General features: G+C 41.3%; 2 protein-coding genes across 2 annotated transcripts; both read right to left on the bottom strand.

Moving 5' to 3' along the window:
- Positions 1–1,446: 1,446 nt before the first annotated feature.
- On the bottom strand, positions 1,447–7,953 carry fbxl22 (F-box and leucine-rich repeat protein 22). The gene is made up of 2 exons (XM_035641655.2): positions 7,339–7,953; positions 1,447–4,295 (listed from the first exon to the last, which is right to left on the bottom strand). The coding sequence occupies exons 1-2, from the start codon at positions 7,803–7,805 to the stop codon at positions 3,947–3,949; spliced, it is 816 nt and encodes a 271-aa protein (XP_035497548.1). The 5' UTR covers positions 7,806–7,953; the 3' UTR covers positions 1,447–3,946.
- Positions 7,954–10,356: 2,403 nt separating this feature from the next.
- Positions 10,357–18,863, bottom strand: usp3 (ubiquitin specific peptidase 3). The gene is made up of 15 exons (XM_035641652.2): positions 18,450–18,863; positions 18,128–18,188; positions 17,096–17,233; positions 16,580–16,663; positions 16,288–16,369; positions 15,860–15,939; positions 15,005–15,118; positions 14,517–14,630; positions 14,237–14,386; positions 13,757–13,863; positions 13,427–13,507; positions 13,196–13,314; positions 12,961–13,074; positions 12,044–12,111; positions 10,357–11,437 (listed from the first exon to the last, which is right to left on the bottom strand). The coding sequence occupies exons 1-15, from the start codon at positions 18,538–18,540 to the stop codon at positions 11,068–11,070; spliced, it is 1,773 nt and encodes a 590-aa protein (XP_035497545.1). The 5' UTR covers positions 18,541–18,863; the 3' UTR covers positions 10,357–11,067.
- Positions 18,864–19,187: the final 324 nt, after the last annotated feature.

The following is a 19,187-nucleotide window of genomic DNA, read 5'->3' as shown; positions in this document are numbered from 1 at the left end:
TGGAGAAGTAGTCTTTTAAAGTTCTCCGTTGAAAAACAGTGAAACTCTCTAATGAGACACAGTTGTAGAGAAGCTGTTAAAAACTACAGTGAGTGCACAGGATCATTCCCACCAGTTTAACATTGACGTGGTTCGGTGAAAGCCGAAGAACTCAAATAAACAGAATCATTTGAGTGTCAAATGAGTCGAGAGAGAAAACTTTTCCAATTGGCTTCATACAAATAGAAAAACCCGCAACCTCTTGTGATTATCCTTCTCTTCTGTCACCTGTCAGGAAGTGAACTATAATCCTTCTGATAAATCCATCAGTATTTCGTTCTTTCTTTCTTTTTCTTTCTATCTTTCAGTTTGTCCACCCTTCTATTTTCCTGACAACCGTTCATCTGATCGACTTCAAAGTCTGAATCGTGTTGACCCCAACCCCAACTTTAAACCCCACTTTTGTGTGTGTGTGTGTGTGTGTGTGTGTGTGTTTGTGTGTGTGAGATCATTAGTGAATGAGATGATGGGGTGTTGTGTCATCATAGCACTGGTGCAAAGTAATTTCACTAGCAAATAAAATATGAAAATATACACTTCTGTTGTTTGTGATTCATATTCCAGTGTCTCATCTCTGCATGTGGTGCCTCTTGTTGAGAGCTAAGCAGCTAATCAGAATGATTCTAGAGTAAGCGGTTTCCACCGGCAGAAAAAAAAAAAAAAAGAAGAAATTTGTTATTCTAATGGAGCTGGAATGACAAATTGAATCAATTGCTTGGAATTGGCTTTTTACATGACTTTCTTTTAGGACCACAGAATGGAATTGTTTCGCTGTTTACACGTCATCTGATCGACCATATGACTCGTGAGGGCTCGGAGTCTGCATCGTTCCTTCTCTGTTCTTGGAGGCGCATGTTTGGTCATGGAGCTAAATACGTTTATTCAATAAGTGCACCGTAACGTCCCATGAGTGATAACATTTTATTCTACTTTGAACTTTAGATTCTATTTTGTCCTCAAATGTTCTAGGTGACACACCCCTCGTGACACACCCCTCGGGCCAAACATATTTTGCGAAGCAGAGTCGTAAAGATAAAATGTTTCATCTTCGAATAATATTCAACTCAAGCACTTTTTTTTACATGAACCCTCTGGCAGACTGTTCTTATAAAGGAGGGATATAATTATAAAGTGTGGTCTGTTGAAGACATAGTTAGTCCCCACTGCCAAAGCCCATCTATTCCAACTCGGGCAGCGTTGCTTAAACACGTTTTAGACCCTTTACATTACATAGTGGACATAGACACGTGGGGGTCCACATTTCATCTTGGAGAATTTATATTACACCATGAACAATCCTTTCCTCACAGCAAAATAAGGCAGACAAGAACACAATTCTACTGCCGAATGAACCAGTAAAGCTCTTATAAAAGAGCATTTGCATTTCATCAAAAGTTATAGATGTCAGAAACTGGGGATTCCTTTATTATGTATTCAGGAGATTGCATCATTTAAATATCAAATCATTCACACAGAAAGTGCTTGTCCAGCTCAGAGCGAGCCTTTCTCTCCGGGTCCAACATAGTAGCCACTCTTTTCACACACAAGGTTGCCTTTTGTTCGTTCGTACAAATCATTCCTTTTCCCTGGATTGTAAAAGAAGAGAAAGGCTGTGCTTGGATACTTCATTCACAATTCAGATATAATGAATGAGCTGCATGAATGAGGAGTCATACAATGTTACACGCATCAGTGTTGGTGTGGCAGCAAAAAGGCCGCAGCTTCCTCGCACAGCTAAACATGGTGACGGACATGCATCTGGGCAACAGGTCCGTCAAGACTGTCTTCTTTTGAAACCACAGGACCATAAGAGAACCTGCCCCGAGTAGAAGCAAGCCGAGCAGTGGCGCTTTGACAATGTTTCAGTCCATCCGGATGTGCCTAGGCAGTTTCCCCATCTGGAACTCATAACTCTCAATGGACGATCCGGGCAAGCACTTTGCAACCAAGGCATGTTTCTTGATAGTGAATAATAAACCGTAGCCTCTGTTTCAGTGCAATAGCATTACTGTTAATGGAAAACAGCACCCAGCATTCCTAACCCGCATTCGGGGGCTTTCCTTTGTCACCATTGTGTACTGTTCAATGGTTTTCAGTAAGCCTTCTATATAAAGTAGTATAAGGATCCCAGAGAGGGATCATGAAGAAAAATTATGAATATATTATGACTATCTAATTCTATTGTTTCCCACTCTCAGCTATCAACCCAGTATGCAAAATTTTGGTTTTACTTGGAAGAGTTAAATGACCCTTCAACGTACTTCATAAAAGAAAAATTGAATTAAAAATATTAGGTATAATGAAGCTGATTAACAATCATCAGTGCAATAATACTGCAATAATATTTCATATAGAACTGTTGATGGCTCATTTTCCCATATTAGTTATTCTACAAGGAGTCAAACTTATTTATGTGTGTATTTGTTTTTTAATTATAGCACCAAATGAACTTATTTAATAATTATTATCATTATCATATATTGAACTACATCATAGAATGAGAGTAGCTTTTCCAAATATTTTGAATCTCAAAACTATAACAGGTTTTCTAGTTTCTGTATGTTTATTATGAATATGAAGTTTCGAATTTACAGTCAGAAAAAACCCAACTGTCCATCACAAAATGGTTGACTTTCTATTTTTCAGCCAATAAATAAGTAAAAAAAGATAGAAACACACAGTAAATCTGCCACATACAGTATTAGTATAAAAGCACACGTCCTGCACAAATGGGGGGAAAAGCTTATTCTTGATTAAGTTGACCTTGTGAGAACATATGGTAATTCTTTAGACGTCACAGGATGTGGAGCGCTCTACAGCAACAGTCGGCAAATAAAACAGTCACATGGCATTTACAGAGAGACGCACCCCCCTAATCAACCTACTTTCTCACAGTCTTATATAACACGATTCCAATCAGAGCTCAGGCACCAGGCCACTTTGCCCCGAGGAGAAGCCGTCCTCTCAGCGCTGACATGTCTTACCATGAGAGAAGACACAGTGTCGACACATGGCTTTCGTTCTTTTGTGCCGTGGAGGTGATCAACAACACCCTAGGGGGAGGTTATGTTTTAATTCAACTACGATGCTAGTTGATAGCCATAGTTGAGATGATTGACGCCACCCTCACACCTGCATTGTACATATGTAACTGGAGCAAGCTACTCGTTCTCTGGTTCAAATATAAACAAGTTATATTTCGTTTTTTTTTCATTTACGCAAAAACTAAAAAAAAACGTGTTTCGTCGTTTTACAGGGAGACTAACCAGGAAGAATTCTGGTTGCCTGGCAACTGCTTCTTGCCAAGAAATAGTCCAAAACACATTCCTCTTCATAAAACGCAGAACAAGTTGTTTTTGTTTATCTTTTGTATAAAGTGGTAATAGACGAATGAGTTAGAGGTGCTGCTTGTTGATTCATTTATGTTTTTACTTTTGGATACAGCTAACCTATCTTAGCTGTTTCCCTCTGTTTCCAGTCCGTGATGAGCTAAGTTAAGCTATTGCAAAGCTGATTGGCTGTTGGCTATAGCACATTTACTGCACGGACACGACAGTGGAGTCAGTCTTCTCATCTAACTCTTGGTGACAAAGTGAATGAGCATATTTTCCCTAGTGATGCATCAAATCATATAGACCCACCATTTAAACGTTTACAGTTACTGATAAGTCCTCCTGTGACATATAAGACTTGGTTATGAGTGTCTGTCCATGTGTGTGTGTGTCTGTGTGATACTCCCTGATTAGAACAACATGGAATAAAGAAGGCTTAAAAAAAATGCGTAAGGAATATTCATATCCAACATAATTTGCTGGATAAAAAGATATCAAAAGTACAAATACAAACTCAAAAGCAAAACAGAACACAGACAAGTCCTTAAATGATGTGACGGGAAGCTGCTCTCCCCTCAGGAGAACAGCAGGACTTTCTGCAGCGTCCTCCTAAGTGGCTCTCTCTTCTCAGGCGTGCTGTCAGGGATCATACCAGCGCTCCTCTCTGCGCTCAGCTGGATGCCAGGGCTCTTGTCGCTGACAGTCTGCAGCCCCGTCTGAGTAATGTTCCTGCAAAAGTCCACCGTCACCTCCTCCAGACCGTCTCCGTGGGCCACCACACCTTCCAGGCTGCGGTCGGTGATGCGGACGCAGTTCTCCAGGTGGAGGCAGCGCAGCTTCCTGCAGCTCCGCAGCACGGAGATCACGTCCTGGTCAGTGATGTGTCCACAGCCAGACAGGGTGAGCTTGAGCAGGTTGGGACACCTGTGGCACAGACGGCAGCAGAAACATCATCGACCAATGACACGTGATGGAGTAGAACCAGTGCAAGACCTGCTCTGTGTTATCTTTACTCATCACACCGGAGGACATGACAGAGGGGGACACATGCCCTAGATTCAGGGTCTGACCAGAGACATTGGTGAATGAGAAATAACAAAAACACAAAGGTAGCAACGTGATTTCTTTAACAAAAGAGCAGTTTAATATTTACACTGTCCCTCTGAGTTTACACGTGTCTGCCCTTTAAAAAGCTTGTAAATGAATGGCTTATTTTCCTCATGCTTAATTTCGCAGGAATTACTTCTAAAAATGTATCATTGCTTTGAAAATGCACGTGCTTACTGCGTGTTTCCACCCAGTATCAGGAAGTGCACTGCAGCCTACTGGCGGACGGGCAGCACAGAGCTGGCAGTCAGACTCTCTGATGGCAATGGCATGTCATTCACGTTCACTGATGCAGATTACATAAAGACTTACATAATCTAACCACTTTGCCACATGTGAGCCAAACGTATTCCAGTTGCCTTCAAGTGTGGAGGGTGCTGCCCCAGTAACCTCTGTACATGGGATGTACAGCACAGTCGATCCACGTGCCCCGCTGTATTGTTGCATGAGGCCAATGTGGGGTTTCAACAGCGGATGTGACTGCAAAGAACTGACATTAACCCCCACCCCGTAAAAAAAAAAAAATAGAAGGTTGTAGAGGGGTGATTCAACAGCTCGAAGCTGGTGGCATTTAGAGATTCAATCGCTTTTTAATAACTACAGCCAGCAGAGGCACAGAGCGGAGGTAAACATGATATACAACCTTTGTTACATAATCCATCCTCTCATGGCTCCTCCCCTCGCTTTGTGCAGACGTGTGTGTGTGTGTGTGTGTGTGTGTGTGTGTGTGTGTGTGTGTGTGTGTGTGTGTGTGTGTGTGTGCGTGAGCACGTGTGTCTGTGTCTGCCTCATTTTCTCACACACACACATCTTGTTAATGTCTGTCTGTCTGTCTGTACTGTGCGCTACAGAAATGTCTGCTGTGTGAACTCTGAGACATGATGCAGTTCACATTAAACACACACAGCTCTGAGGGCAGTCTGGTCTGAGCCGAGCACGAGCAGAACACCACACAGCTAACCTGTAATCATCTCTCTAATGAGCTATTTGGTTTCCTGATGGTTATTCTGTCTGATCAAAGTTATCCAGTGAACTCTTAGAGGAACTAAGACATGTATTTAACATTCCGCTCCTTATGGTTTGTTAAGTGGAAGGGTTTCTCTCAAACATGCTAAATAGGTTTAGATAAACTTGTTCTATCTCAAATCAGCAGTGAATATGTTAAAGAGCAGCTGTCGGCTGACACCGTGTGCACTTTGTGAACAAAAGTAACTCGTGACCTAAAGGGTCACTCAAGACGTGCTGGCACTCGTTTTATAAGTATAAATGCATCAATTTGTTCAAATGATGCACATCTCTTCTTGGAATGAACCAGCTCAGAAATATTCAACCATAAAAGCCTCTCGTGCCAACCACTGTCCAACCCTCGCTACATGGCGTGTCAGTTCCTGTTGCATAATTCTAATACTGCGACCTCAAGGTAATTAAAATCAAATAATTGAGTTCTAGATGATTGATTTACTGTAGTCATCTTGCTATGAGAGGAGCAACACACTGAAAAAATACACTATAAAAAGGGTTCACTGACATGCTAGGGTTTATAGTTTTTTTCCATGGAGATAAAAAAAAAACAAGTCAGACATGAGCCTGGCGTCAGAGTTTGCATGGCTTTTTATCCAGGAAGAGGCCGGCAGAGACAGACGCACATGTTCATTCCTCTAACAGCAACAAAGAGCCAATTGTAGGCTCCACCTGCTTGTGTAAATCTCCAGTCTGCAGCTGACTGGGAGGGTCTGCAGCCAAATCACTCTTTATCACCCCCACAGCTTCTCCATGTCCCCTCCCACTTTGTCACGTGCACTTGCTTTCCTCTCCCGGCGACTGTTTGGGAGGGTTTATCAGTATGCAGTGAGTGTGCCTTTAGCCCGTTGAGATACAGGACCCAGACAAAGTAGGTGGTTCTAGTTTTGACTGGTCACACAGCTCTTGTGTCTTGCGTCTCAATTTTCACAATACAGGAAATCCTCACAGGGTCGTACACTGAACCCATAAGCCAGCCTCTCTTCCGCTCCCTGGTCCCGGCCAGCTGTGGTGGCCAGGCTCCCTCACATCAACAGTTATTACGGGTTACATGGAAGACATTATCCAGAGGCCTCATTATGCCTCTCCGGGCTGATTCCTGCACGAGCCGGGCCACGCACACAAGGCCGAGAGCCAATAGAGTTTCAGTGATCTATCAAATCCAACTGTCCCATCATTCAATAGATATAATTCGATATCTGACCACAGTTATGTTAGTTAATAGAATTAGTCTTATGTCTCACAGATGTGTAATTTTTCTGTGTCTGTAGCCAGCTCTGGATTCACCATCTGTTTTTAATGATTATGTTTCCTGCCGCCTACAGCTAAACATGGCAGGTCCAATAAGCCATGTGCCTCCTCTAGAAAAACAATTATTTCCCCTGAGGAGGATGTGAATGACTCAGAGAAAATGCGTGATCGTGCTCGAGACACATTTTACCAAATATTCATAATAATTTTCAAGACCATTTTTTTCTTAAATAAATGCGCAACACCAAACAGTGAAACCTCAGGCTCCTGAAAGCATTTTCGTATCGTCTTGTGAACAGCGACAGGGACTTACAAGGAACACCTGTCGTCAGTGTAGTATAACCCCAAAAATGTAAACTCCTCATTTTTACCTAAATGGGATGATTCAGTTATATGGTCACATTTGAGATTTCAGTTTTTGTTGTTGTCAACCTTGGGGGTTGCCAACGCAACAGCGGGTCAGGAAGTGAATCCGAGGGGTCGCAAGAAAACCAATAAGAACTTAAAGAAAAAAAGCATGTTTGCTTTCCAATGTCTAAAAATGTAAAACACATGACAAAGCAGGGGAGAAGCCCACACAAACACTCACGTGTGGCAGACGTGGGCCAAGAATCTGCTGACCAGGCTCTCGTGTTTGCTGCAGATGTCCCTCTGAAACGAGGTCTTCAGCCAGTCCTCGATGTTGCACACCTGCAGGACCCGGCTGGAATACCAGCAAATAGTCAAGTAGCGCAATGAGGGTCCCAGTACAAAGTTGTCCCCCTTCAGTTGACACGGGGAGCTGAAGTGGAGTAGGTTCCAGAGACAGGGGTCCATGAAGATCTCGCGCAGCTGGTTACAGGTGAGGGACAAACTCCTCCGGCTGTCCTTGTCCAGGAAAGAGAAAAGGTGGAGGAGACACTCGTGGTTAAGCTGGGTGAGGTGCATGGTGAGCCGTGCCAAGACAGAAAGAGGGCCCTCGTCCCTGAGGCAGTGATAGGCCTGCTGGTAGGCACTAACAATGAGCCCGCAGCCTGTATTGTGTGACCTAGATACATGATGCCTTCTCAGGCACATGCTGGAGGCCTGCACGTATAAGGCCGTGGAGTCCGGGCTATTTTGGGAAGACAACTGTCGGCAAAGTCAAAGATGGTAGTGTTTCAGCCATACGCTCCCTTTCCATCTGTCATGGCTCTCAACAGGCTGCCAGCAGTGGACTGAGCCAGATGTTTACACTGCCCTGAACTACATCTCAAACACACGAAAAACGACCAACACCTCCACAATGCACACGACTGCAACAGCCCTGCTGCAGCAGTGAATACTTCTCTTGTTACAATGTGCAGCTGTAGTTTTTAACTCTCTCAAAAATGTTTTATATATTAAGTTTTCTATTAACCTGCAGTATTCCTACAGTTTGACACTACAAGGCTGTTTTTACATTTATAATTTTTTTAAATGGGGGGTGGGGGTAAATTTGATTTTAAGAACTTTTGAAGACACTTGTTGTGCAAAGTATTTGAGTTATGCACCATTTGAATTCTACAATACATTTCAAAGACACCTCAGGTTGAGCAATAACACAATTCAGTGCAGTAAACTAGTGTCATTATGAACAAATTACTGGGCTGAATAAGCATTTGTGTACAGTATTAAGAAATGATGACATTTCATGACAAATTTAGTTTAACAAAGGTGGTATTTATTATGCTAGACAACTGTTGTACTGGATTACATAAAGGCCCAGCAAAACAACTTTTAATGTCCCATTTTATAACCTCAGAACCTCCGTTTATTATATTAAAAATTATTAAAAACATTTGTTTGATTTTTTTAAGTTAGAATATTACATCCGCTTTGTGACCCTTTTTGAGAATCTAAGAATGTGAAAACAGTCATTTAGTGTCAAACTGTGCCCACACTTCTTCTGCACACTGAAGGTTAAATATCAAAGTAAAGAAACAATAAAACAAAACCTGTCTGGTTTATGTTATGATAGGATCTGTGGTTATCTTGAACATGAGAGCAAAACGCAGAATGAACTATGACGCAGTGTGTCTGAAAATTGCTCAATTAGAGAAGAGACATTAGCAAATGGCAAAATACCATTATGCCATCACTCTACGCAACATTACCAGTTGTGTCCTGTTCCACTTGTTATCACCAATCTAAAAAAAAATGCAGGACAGTGGGAAAATGGCACTGATGGGAGGCTGATCACAGTTTGTACTGTGACTCACATGTTCATGATGTCCTTAACCAGACCTCTGATCTGAATAAATACAATGTGAGCTCATTGAATATTCCAAGAGAAAAAAAGAAAGAAAAAGAAGCAAAAAAAAATAAAATTAGGCCACTTGTGTCATTAATGAGGACGCAGCAGCGATCCCACAGCCACCAGTGAGCAGGTGAGGAAGAGCAGCTGTTCTTCAGCATATACAGCAGCACTTGTTCCTGCCTCAGCGAGAAGGCTGACTGGCTGGCACGTGTCCTGAGGGGAGCTCTCATGAGTGTGTGTGGACGAGTATGAGTGTGGGTGGAGATGCTCGCTAGAGGGAAGGGAGCGGAAAAAAAAAAAGGCATGCTGAAAAACAAATCTCTCCCTCCTCTACGTTCATACTTGACCACATCAAAGGCCATTTTCCATTACAAACCATTACACGGGTGTTGGGACAGTTATTAACCTGATGTACATTCATGAGTCCATCTGACAACATCAAATGACATCATACGTATGTCGCATGTCTAAACACTGCAATAAATGTAGACAAAAATGTTTTCTACGTGATCCATTTCATGTCTTAGCTATTAAAATTTGTCAAAGAACCAAAACTTTTATTTAAAAAAAATCAGCATCCAGCAACAGTGTATTTTCATTTAGTTCTGCTGGTCTTGATGGATGCGACTACTGAATATTTTCATTTTTTCCCAGTTTGGGAACAATAAAGTATGTCTATCTATTCATTATCAATAAATCACTTGGTCTAATTATCACCGAAAATAGTAAAAAAAAAAAAAAATTCTCGAGTCAAATGTGAGGTCTTCAAATAACTCTACTAAGACATCAGTTTACTAAAATGCCAGACAAGCAATAGCAACACCTCATATTTGAAAAGCAAAAACCATCACGTTTATTATTTCTGCTCATGAAATTACCAACACATCTAGCTTATCTATTGCTGAATATTCTGTAGACTGTGTCAAGTTTCCTTTAATTGTCTGCCCCTTAGTTAGCAAACTTACGTCTCTGAACACAAATCAATAGTGTAACAGCTGCTGAAGAATCAATAACTATTAACTAGAGTTCATAATTCTTTATCCTAGAGCTAAATTCAAAGAAAATGGAATAAACTTAATCTGGATCTAAAATCTGACATTTTTCATTTATGGTGGTGTGTTTCCTTGACTTGATTCTTCTTATTGATTCAATAATAGGAGCTTCTGCCAAGTAAAGGATTACTAAAAAAAGATTTGCTTCAAACGATTTAAGCAGTTTAAAAGTGAGCAATGGTCGTGATAAATAACCTTATCTGCCTGTGTAGCGGTCAGTGGGCCGTCTGGTAGTGGTGATGGATTACCTGGCTCGCTGAGTCGAGCTCAGAAAAGACAAAAAAAAAAACCGTCAACATTTGAAAATAAGATTCTCTTTTGTATTTTGTCATGTTCACTTGGCCCGTTACATGTTGTGAATTTCACTGAGGCCTGTGTATTTAAAAGATACTCCAGCATCAATACAAACATAACAATTTGACAATGATCATTTCTTTCACATCTGGTTCTTGTCAAGGGGTTAAAAAAAGTCTAGAAACCTAATGAACGCTTGTCATTCAATAAAAGTATTCGATTTTTAAATTTAAAAAACCTCTTCTGTCTAAAAAAAAATAAAAAATAAAAAGTTGTGAGGTTCTTCAGAGGTGGAACATGTAAAGTTAGAAACTTTAAAAACAATAGACACTCCAAATATTTTCACAATGACAGTGTCTCAACACAATAAATCTCATCAGTCTAGGATAAACATTGGACCAACTGAGGTTTTCCAAGGCTAAAGCTTTATACTTCATCACATCAACGATCAACTTTGTAATCTATTACATATGGAGTAAGTCTGCCTCAGTTGAGGAATACAACATCAAGGAAAATAAAAAAAGTCATTTTAAACAAAAATCAAGCAGCAAATTATACATGATGCTGTCATGCAGGTCATGAAAGAAGAAAGATTGTTGCACATACATTAAACATACAGAAATGAACTATTATAATCAAGCACTGTGGGAGATGTGGCTGAGGTGAAGTCAAAACGGAGTGAGGAGCTGATCTAAGGCAGAGGAATCTAACAGAATCATTGTGCAACCACGTGTATTGCTGGGCCATCCTCCTCGTCACAGGCTTCGCTCTCTGTCACGGCCCCCACAGAGACTGTGTCAGCTTCATCCAGTGCAGCCATGTCTTTGTCTGCAGCGACTGTGTCTGCCACGACCTCGTCCTGAGCAACTGCCTCTGAGGAAACGCTGTCTGGGGCTGTGTTGTCCGCAGCAGGTTTGTCTGTGGCCGTGCTGTTGGTGGTGTTCTTGTCTGAGGCCACGTAGAAGAGGATGTAGGCCTTGGCCTTCCTCACCGCCTCCTCATTGGTCAGAGTCACTGTGCTGTCGTTGAAGTGGTACCAGCGGTCCTTGTGGCTGCCATATGCTGTGTAATGACCTGATCCGACCCTGTGAACAGTCACATCCATCAGCTGCTGCTCTCTGGTGTCATACAAGACATATCATTTCCTGCTGCTGAAGTGAGGGGGACACAGCAGCAAAGCAACATCGCCACCCAGAGGCCAAAGGGTAAAACAGCAGCACTTTGATCAACAGCACACCATGGCATTTTTTAAGGACTCTCAGCCTCATGCATTTCAGCATTTAGTGACACACATCTTATGTTCAAGATAATTACAGAGACTAAAAATAGCATAACATAAACCTGACAGTTTTTTATTATTGTTTCTTCACTGTGATGTTTAACCTTCAGTGTGCAGAAAGATGTACGAGCACAGTTTCACTCTAGACGACTGTTTTCACATTCATAGATTATTAATGAGGGTGGAAGAGTAGATATGCTTGTATAACTTTTAAAAAAAACATTTTGACGTTTCTTTTCTTGGCACATCTAAACGCTTTTTCAAAAACTCTCAGTTTGATACCTTTTAGCATTTAGTGGCTTTGTGACACCAAGTGATGGGGGGACTGACAGACTACTGCGGTAGTCAGAGCTAGTTCTTGGGTAAACACAGCCCTTTTCTAGCCTGAAAAATTTCTGAAACTTCTACTCACCCAGAACCATGATGCACGACGACAGCCACAAGGTCGTACAGGCAACTCCCCGGTGAAGAGTTCTCTGGCTGCAAACATGGGAGCACGATGAGAATTCACAACTGTTGCTGGTCACTCTCGATTACACTTCAAGGATGATAATGATAAAAAGAAGGTCTGTAATGAAGGGAAATTCTAGTTTTTGCTTTGCACCCATTGATGAGGCTGTTTAACAGAATTGCTTGACAATAACTCCCCCTGGAGCTACTAGAACCAATAGCTACAGTTAAATATATATATGTCTTTGGTACAATAGTGTGTACACAATATAAATGTAAGAAAATCATTCTCCCCATGAGTGTGTCAGAATCCATCATCAGCTGATTGTGAAAAGGGGAAATTCAGTTTGACTAAATCACCAGTTTGGCAAAGGCACTATTGTAATTTTTGTATACATGCAAACCTTCTATAATATCTGTTCTCTTCTCTTCTTCATGCTATCTGCAGCTGCTCTGTTTGTGCCAAACTTACAAAGCAGTCATTACAGCTCCAAGTCATATTTCAGGTTACACCAAAGTCAGCTGACTAGCGTCTTGCTAATGATGTTCCAGAGTATGACAAGTGGCTCCTTTTTTATGTGACCATACCACCTTGATTACATAAAGATTAAATTTGACAACAAGTACACTCGGTCGTTGTCCTATTTTGATCGTCCCTACAAGTGCAACTGAGGTTTGAAAAAAAGGAATAAATAGAATGTCCCTTAGTAGAGCGTAAACATCCGCCAACGCCCAACAGTCCCCTTAAATTCATTCAAGCCACACCAAATTGCACACACTCACTTTTAAAAGTTGTCACAGAATGTCTGCTATTCTTTGAAATCCCTTGGTAGAGATATAACAGTTTAAAAACTATATTGTCTCCTGTTTTGTGCTCACCTCAAGTAGGTAACCCCTCATGTCCAGGCCCGTCAGTGGAAACTCCACATAGGTATCGACCTTGTTTCTCAAGAAGGCCGTCCAGTGGAACCTTTTCAGGTGCAGACACAAAACCTAAAATTGAAAATAAAACCTCCAGTTACACCAACACTTCCTCCCAACTACTTAACTCTCACGCACTATTCAGTGAAATTAGCCAACTGTTATTTATTGATTGAGAATTTCTGTCTCACACCTTTGGCAGCTTTTGAATCCAGAACTTCTTAGTGGATTTCTGTCGCTTTTTACACTTATGGCAATAGTACAGTTCTGTTTCATCAAGTTCTTCCAGGTCAGTGAAGCTACGCAAGCAATCTGAAAAAAATTAAACTCAGCTATTAATCTCAGGAGTTAACAAAAAGAATGTTAAACATGAAAAAAACCAAACATGTCTAATGAGTCATTGCCTTTGACAGAGGGAAATTACCACGTAATGTGCATATTGGCCCGGGCTCCTGGTCCTTACTTCTCTTTTGTCTGAACTGGTTGGGAATGTCTAAAGACAGATCTGTGAGCAAAAAAAAAAAGAAAAAATGTTCCGATATCATTCATCATCGGATAATTTTTTTTTTAAACTGTTACATTCACATTACACATTCTTTCATTCTCTTTGTGACAAGGAGTAACACTAATGGTGAGAGGTTTTGCAGTGGTAATGGCTTCACAAATCACAAATTTACTGAAAGGTGAAAAATACTGCGCCTCTATTCAACTAACTTGCTGTACATTGTTATTCAATAAACAAAAGTCATCTTACCAAGAAATGGATCAAACTTCCGAGACTCTGTCCCACATATCAGGCAGTTGACTTCATTCTGAAGTAGTCCACCAAAAATTGATGTGACAACGCTGGCAGTCCCATTTCTGTAAGGATTCAAAAAGGCAAACATAAAGCCGCTGTAATCCATTAATGTGCGTATATTCAATCAATGCATAAGCACAGGGATGTGTATAGAACCCCTCATATTCTGTGGACCAATCAATGTTTACCGACGAGTAAATGGTACTCATCTGCAATTTGTGAAAATTTACTCATGTAAAAAGTTCAATTAGAATATTAAAAAACAGTATGGCAATGTAAAACGGCACATCGAACAACAAAGAACAGACACCTTTGAAAGCCAAGTCATGGATGGCTGAATGGCACGGCAACTACACACCAATATCAATTACAAATTCAGAACAAAACACAGACAACCAGGTGAAACAGAATAATTGTATTGTTAGATGAACTTGCATGCAGCATTTGTCCTCTGCTGCGGAGAGTCTGACCCCATCCTGAGGCGAGGGCGGGAGCAATGCTCCGTTGCGACTGTACTGGAGCTCTCTGTGGAGGTGGTCAAGCAGGTAACGCATAAACTCATGGGCGTCCTGCTGCTGATAGCCCCTGGACACACAAACACAGCTTTAAATCATACTACTGAAATAACTCACAAAGATTATGCAGGACTTAAACGGAAACAGGTTACTGCTCATTATTCAGAGTTTAATTCTGGGAAAAACCCCTGTTGACATACCTGAAACTCGGCATGATTTTCCATATGGCATAAAATAAGGAGTCTGGACTGAAGGCGGTCTGGCTGCCTTGCCACAGGGAGCAAAGTGTTTTCCTGAACTCCTCCACTAAAGACCTGTTCAACATAGGGAGACCGTTACCACGTTTCAGGACCTGGTGCAATCAAATCCTAAAGTTAATCCAATGTCATGAAAACCTTAGCAGTGAAAAAGATTTACCATGTAATACAATTTGTGTCAGAATGAAATACAGCATAGTGATTTAAAAAAAAAAATTCAGGTCATTGTACAACACTATTTATGCAACATTACATATGTACACTGTGAGTCTTACTGTTATTAGGAGCCTAATAAGAACAGATTTCTGAGGGGTTGTCTCCATTATCACTCACTTTTCTGACAATTCTGTCAATTTTTATACTTGCTGAAATTAATTTCAGATCAATGCACTCAGTGCCAAAATCCTCCCGCCTTCAGAAGAGGACCTTACACAGTGTTGTCCCCTTGGCTGCGGGTGTGGTACATCCTTCTTCCTGCTGTCTTACCGCTGCGTAGAGCTACTGCAGGCAATTCCTTGAAGAAACAGCTGAACTGCTCAATGTTGCTGTTTAAAGACAAACACAAGTTTAGTGGAAATATGTTTCACACTTGTGCTTTGCAATATTAATAAAAATTAGAAAAACAGGCAGGAACAAATTTTATGAGCAGAGCAAACAGTCTTAGATTTAGGTAAAGTATATATGGCTATTATCTTAACTCAGGTGAATGATATCATAGCAGCTTTTGCACCATAACTGCAGACACGTCAAGTTGTTATGTTATTTGTTCTGTTTATTTCTAAAAAAATATCTTAAGTAAAAACTTGATTTAAAAAAAAAAAAGATATAGCCTGCCAATGCTTTTACATTGCATTTGTATATATGCAATGACGTAGTGACACTACAATGATGATTTTGATTATTTATTGACTCTAAGAGGGCAGGCAAAATTCTGATTTTGAACACATTATAAAAAGAAACCAAAGCCAGGAAAGTAGGAAGCTAGATTTTCTTTTTAAACTAGGGCATGCTTTGACAAATGGTCAGCAGTAATATTAGTTTTTTTTCTTCTTTTTTTCAGAATAATCTTTTTGGAAATAGGGGGAATGTGTGTTGGGTGGAAAATCTGGCCTTCAACTGTGTCTCGTTTCCAAGCAGCTTGTGTAATCCCCCTGACTGTGCCCCAGACTGTATTAATAAGAGGTGACGGGTCACAGGGGCCTTATGGTCTACAGGGGCAGAGCTACTGAACCACGCTGCAAAGCATGTTTACCACGAACGCACCTCATACTAGTGCAGAGCTTTACCTGAGGGACTGCAGAATGGCGTTCATGAAGCATGTGTTGCCCAAGTTCCGCAGGCCTGTAGCACCTAAAGCTGCCCCATCCTGATAGAGACAAGTGGCATACATTAATATGTATACACACATTAGGGAAGCTTTAAACTATGATTCAACACTGTTGTGGATTGGCTACAACGTTGCCTCTTCTTACAAATGAAATTAATAATAATACTTTCAATTCAAGTTTATTGTCATATGCACAGTAAGGAAACATGTTCCCTGTACAATGAAATTCTTCCTCTGCTGTCCACTGACTGCCAGACAATGTAAAATCCACAATATATACTACAAATATACAAAACAATTCTATGTATGCTACAATATATACTACAAATATACTAAATAAAACAAAAAATATATAAAATAAAACAATTCTTAAATTCAGGCACTTACATTATCTTTTAACAGTTTGCTGTCTACAGTTGGACTTTCCTGAAGTTTTCTTTTCCTCTGCCTGTCACCCATCAGTGCCGAGCTGCAAGAGACAAAAAATGTTTTACCTGGACACTGATTTTTTTTTTGCCTTGAATTTTTTTTTGCATCTCGTGAAACATGATTAAAGTTAATCTATCTTTTTTTGTGTGAAACACTGTCAAACTATCCAAACTAATGCTCCATTTCATTTTTCATAATTTGAGGATAGAGTATAACAGGACAATAAACAACACCAGAGATTAATACTTACTTTTCTAAACTCTGAAGATGCTCCCTCACCTTCTGAACCTGCCCAAGTTTGGTGTCATTGACAACAAATTCATCACATCTGTAACTATAAAACCCACATTAGACAAGAAACATACACATTTGAAAACAGAATAAACTTACTGAGATTTGAAACCGTCACAATCTTACATAAGAAACACAGTAGTCAATAATACATATGTGTTTCACTGTGGTAGGACGTAGCCCTGAACCACAGGTGGCAGGAGTGATTGTCATCAAATGCTTATCAAAATTTGGATCACTGTTTTGTTTGAAATTAAAATAATTATTTGTGGCATGTAACCAGAAGAATCTTGGATCACTTGCAAAGTAACTGATCAAGCTTTAACAGATTAAAGAAGGTCGTAAAAAAACAACATTTGGTTCCCGTTAACATGGAATCACAATCCTTTGACTGTTAAACGTTTTAATGACTGTACTTTTGCACAGTGAGTCACAGATTGTAATCATAGATAGGTTGGTCATGAGGGACACTCACCAAAACACACTGAAGTTGCTGCAGTCCATGCAGAGAGAGTGATGGGATTTCTCCTTCTCCTGTTTCTCGCTCTTCCTTTGACTGTTGCCAAGGACTTGACTCTCTTCAAAGTGCTTCTTTGCATGTCCATTGACATATCTAGATTGAAAAGTATGTTAGAACGCAACCATCAACACACAATGGCCTAACTGTGCCCTCCAGAACGACCTTGTTTGCTTCTCAACTTCCACGTCATAACCCGTTTGTGCCTCCAATGTATCATGATTACATTTGAGTCACGCAGGTAAGCATTTGCTTGTCCAATAGACAGGAAACCCAGAGGGCTGTTTAAGAACACTTCCCGATAGTTTCGACTCAAGACTCTTCAAACCATCTGAATAAAAATGTTATCTGTCTGCGGGATAATAAGGTTGTTCAAATGTCCCCAAGTTCAATCTTCAATCCCTTGTCCAAACAGTGGAAATTGTTTATTTGTAGGATTTGTACCAACAGATAAAAAAAATCAATAATTAGTTATATTTGTCTTCACTGATGTCCTTTGCTTTTTTAATAAAAGATTTATCTACACAACAGTGTGTTCAAAGTTTCCTTACCCTGTTACACAACTAGGCGAGGAGATGTGCAATTTTTTTCAACTGTCTTAGAACACAGAGTTCCAATTTTGGAACTTTTAAGTGTGCAGTGAACGGAATGCACCTATAACATGTGGTAGGCCTTGTTAATCAACCTTCAGGGGAAATGAAAATGATCGACGATTAGCTCTGTGACTAGAAATCAAATCAGAATTCACAATAAGCAGAAGTTGTGGCCTTTCCTGATACAATTCCAGATCTGGGACAATCATTTTGCTGTTGAGGCTCATTTCTATTTGACCACCTCAGTGACCACGGATGCACCTCTGTAGATAACACATGTTAATTGATGTACTGCAGCTCTTACGTGATCCATGCATACGTGACCTAGTGGTGTGTGTGTGTGTGTGTGTGTGTGTGTGCCACTCGAAGCTCTAACAAACCAAGGGCGCCAACTCACCTTCCACAGTGGACCGTCGTGCAGGTGAGGCAAACCCACGGACTCTTATTCGACCTGCAAACTGGAGGGGAAAGACGAAGTTCAGAGACTCGGTGAACCGCCGCGGGTGGTCATCGGGCCGTTCTTCTCCTCCTCGCGTGTCCCTGACACAGTATCTGGTGAATTGCCCTTGTGAGAGCTGCTGTGCCTCCCCGCGGCTCCACCGCCCGTCGAGCTGAAGACCGTGTGGTCGCGTCGGTAGCGAGGGTCGTTTGTTTCTCTGTGTCTACATCGACGTCGGTTGTTAAAGTGAAATGAAAAGTGTCACAAACACTCCACTCACCGCTGCAACACCAGGAGGACGGAGATCCGTGGGGGAACCCGAGGGAGTCGACGGCGCCGCTCACGCTCGAGCTCAGGTGGGGGCACTCCATCGGTTCACGGGAGGCGGCGGACGGGGTCCGACACCGCGGGGGCCAGGCAGCTGACAATGGGTCGCCAATTAACACAAACTAGCTAAGCTAGCGTTAGCGGAGCCAGTACTTCTGGTCGCGGACGCACGTTTCGCTGCCTTCTGCTAACGCCCCCGCGTCCTTTAGCTACGAGATGTCCCGCATGGTGGCAGAGGACCTCACTCGGACACGCAGTGAAATGAACCGGTGTCGTTGGTGTAAACGGGTTACGAGATACCTGCTGGCGTTTGTCACAAACAAATGGAAATAACTCCAGGAAGTGACGTAGCGTCTGCCGGCTGGGCGGTTCGCCAAAACACAAAACCAAAGATGAAAAACGCTTCTGCGTGAGTGTGACAGTGGATTACTTCCTGCTTCGCTTTCGCCCGTGAGTCATATTAGGGCTCGACGTATTTGTCTATTGCATTTATACCTACTGTCATTTGGAGGGACCTCTGATATTCGAACAAATCCAGCCACATTGTGACACTATATACAGTGTCATACTATATACACTATATATACAATATATTCGGCAGGCACTCGGTACCACGCATGCGTACCGTTGTTGATACGCTTCCTCGTTTCGGACCATCGGTGAAAAAAACATGATCTTACCTGTTTCAAAA

This window comes from Scophthalmus maximus, chromosome 7 (genome assembly GCF_022379125.1).
Source record: "Scophthalmus maximus strain ysfricsl-2021 chromosome 7, ASM2237912v1, whole genome shotgun sequence".
Taxonomy (NCBI): Eukaryota; Metazoa; Chordata; class Actinopteri; order Pleuronectiformes; family Scophthalmidae; genus Scophthalmus; species Scophthalmus maximus.
This window is presented reverse-complemented; position numbering and strand designations above follow the sequence as displayed.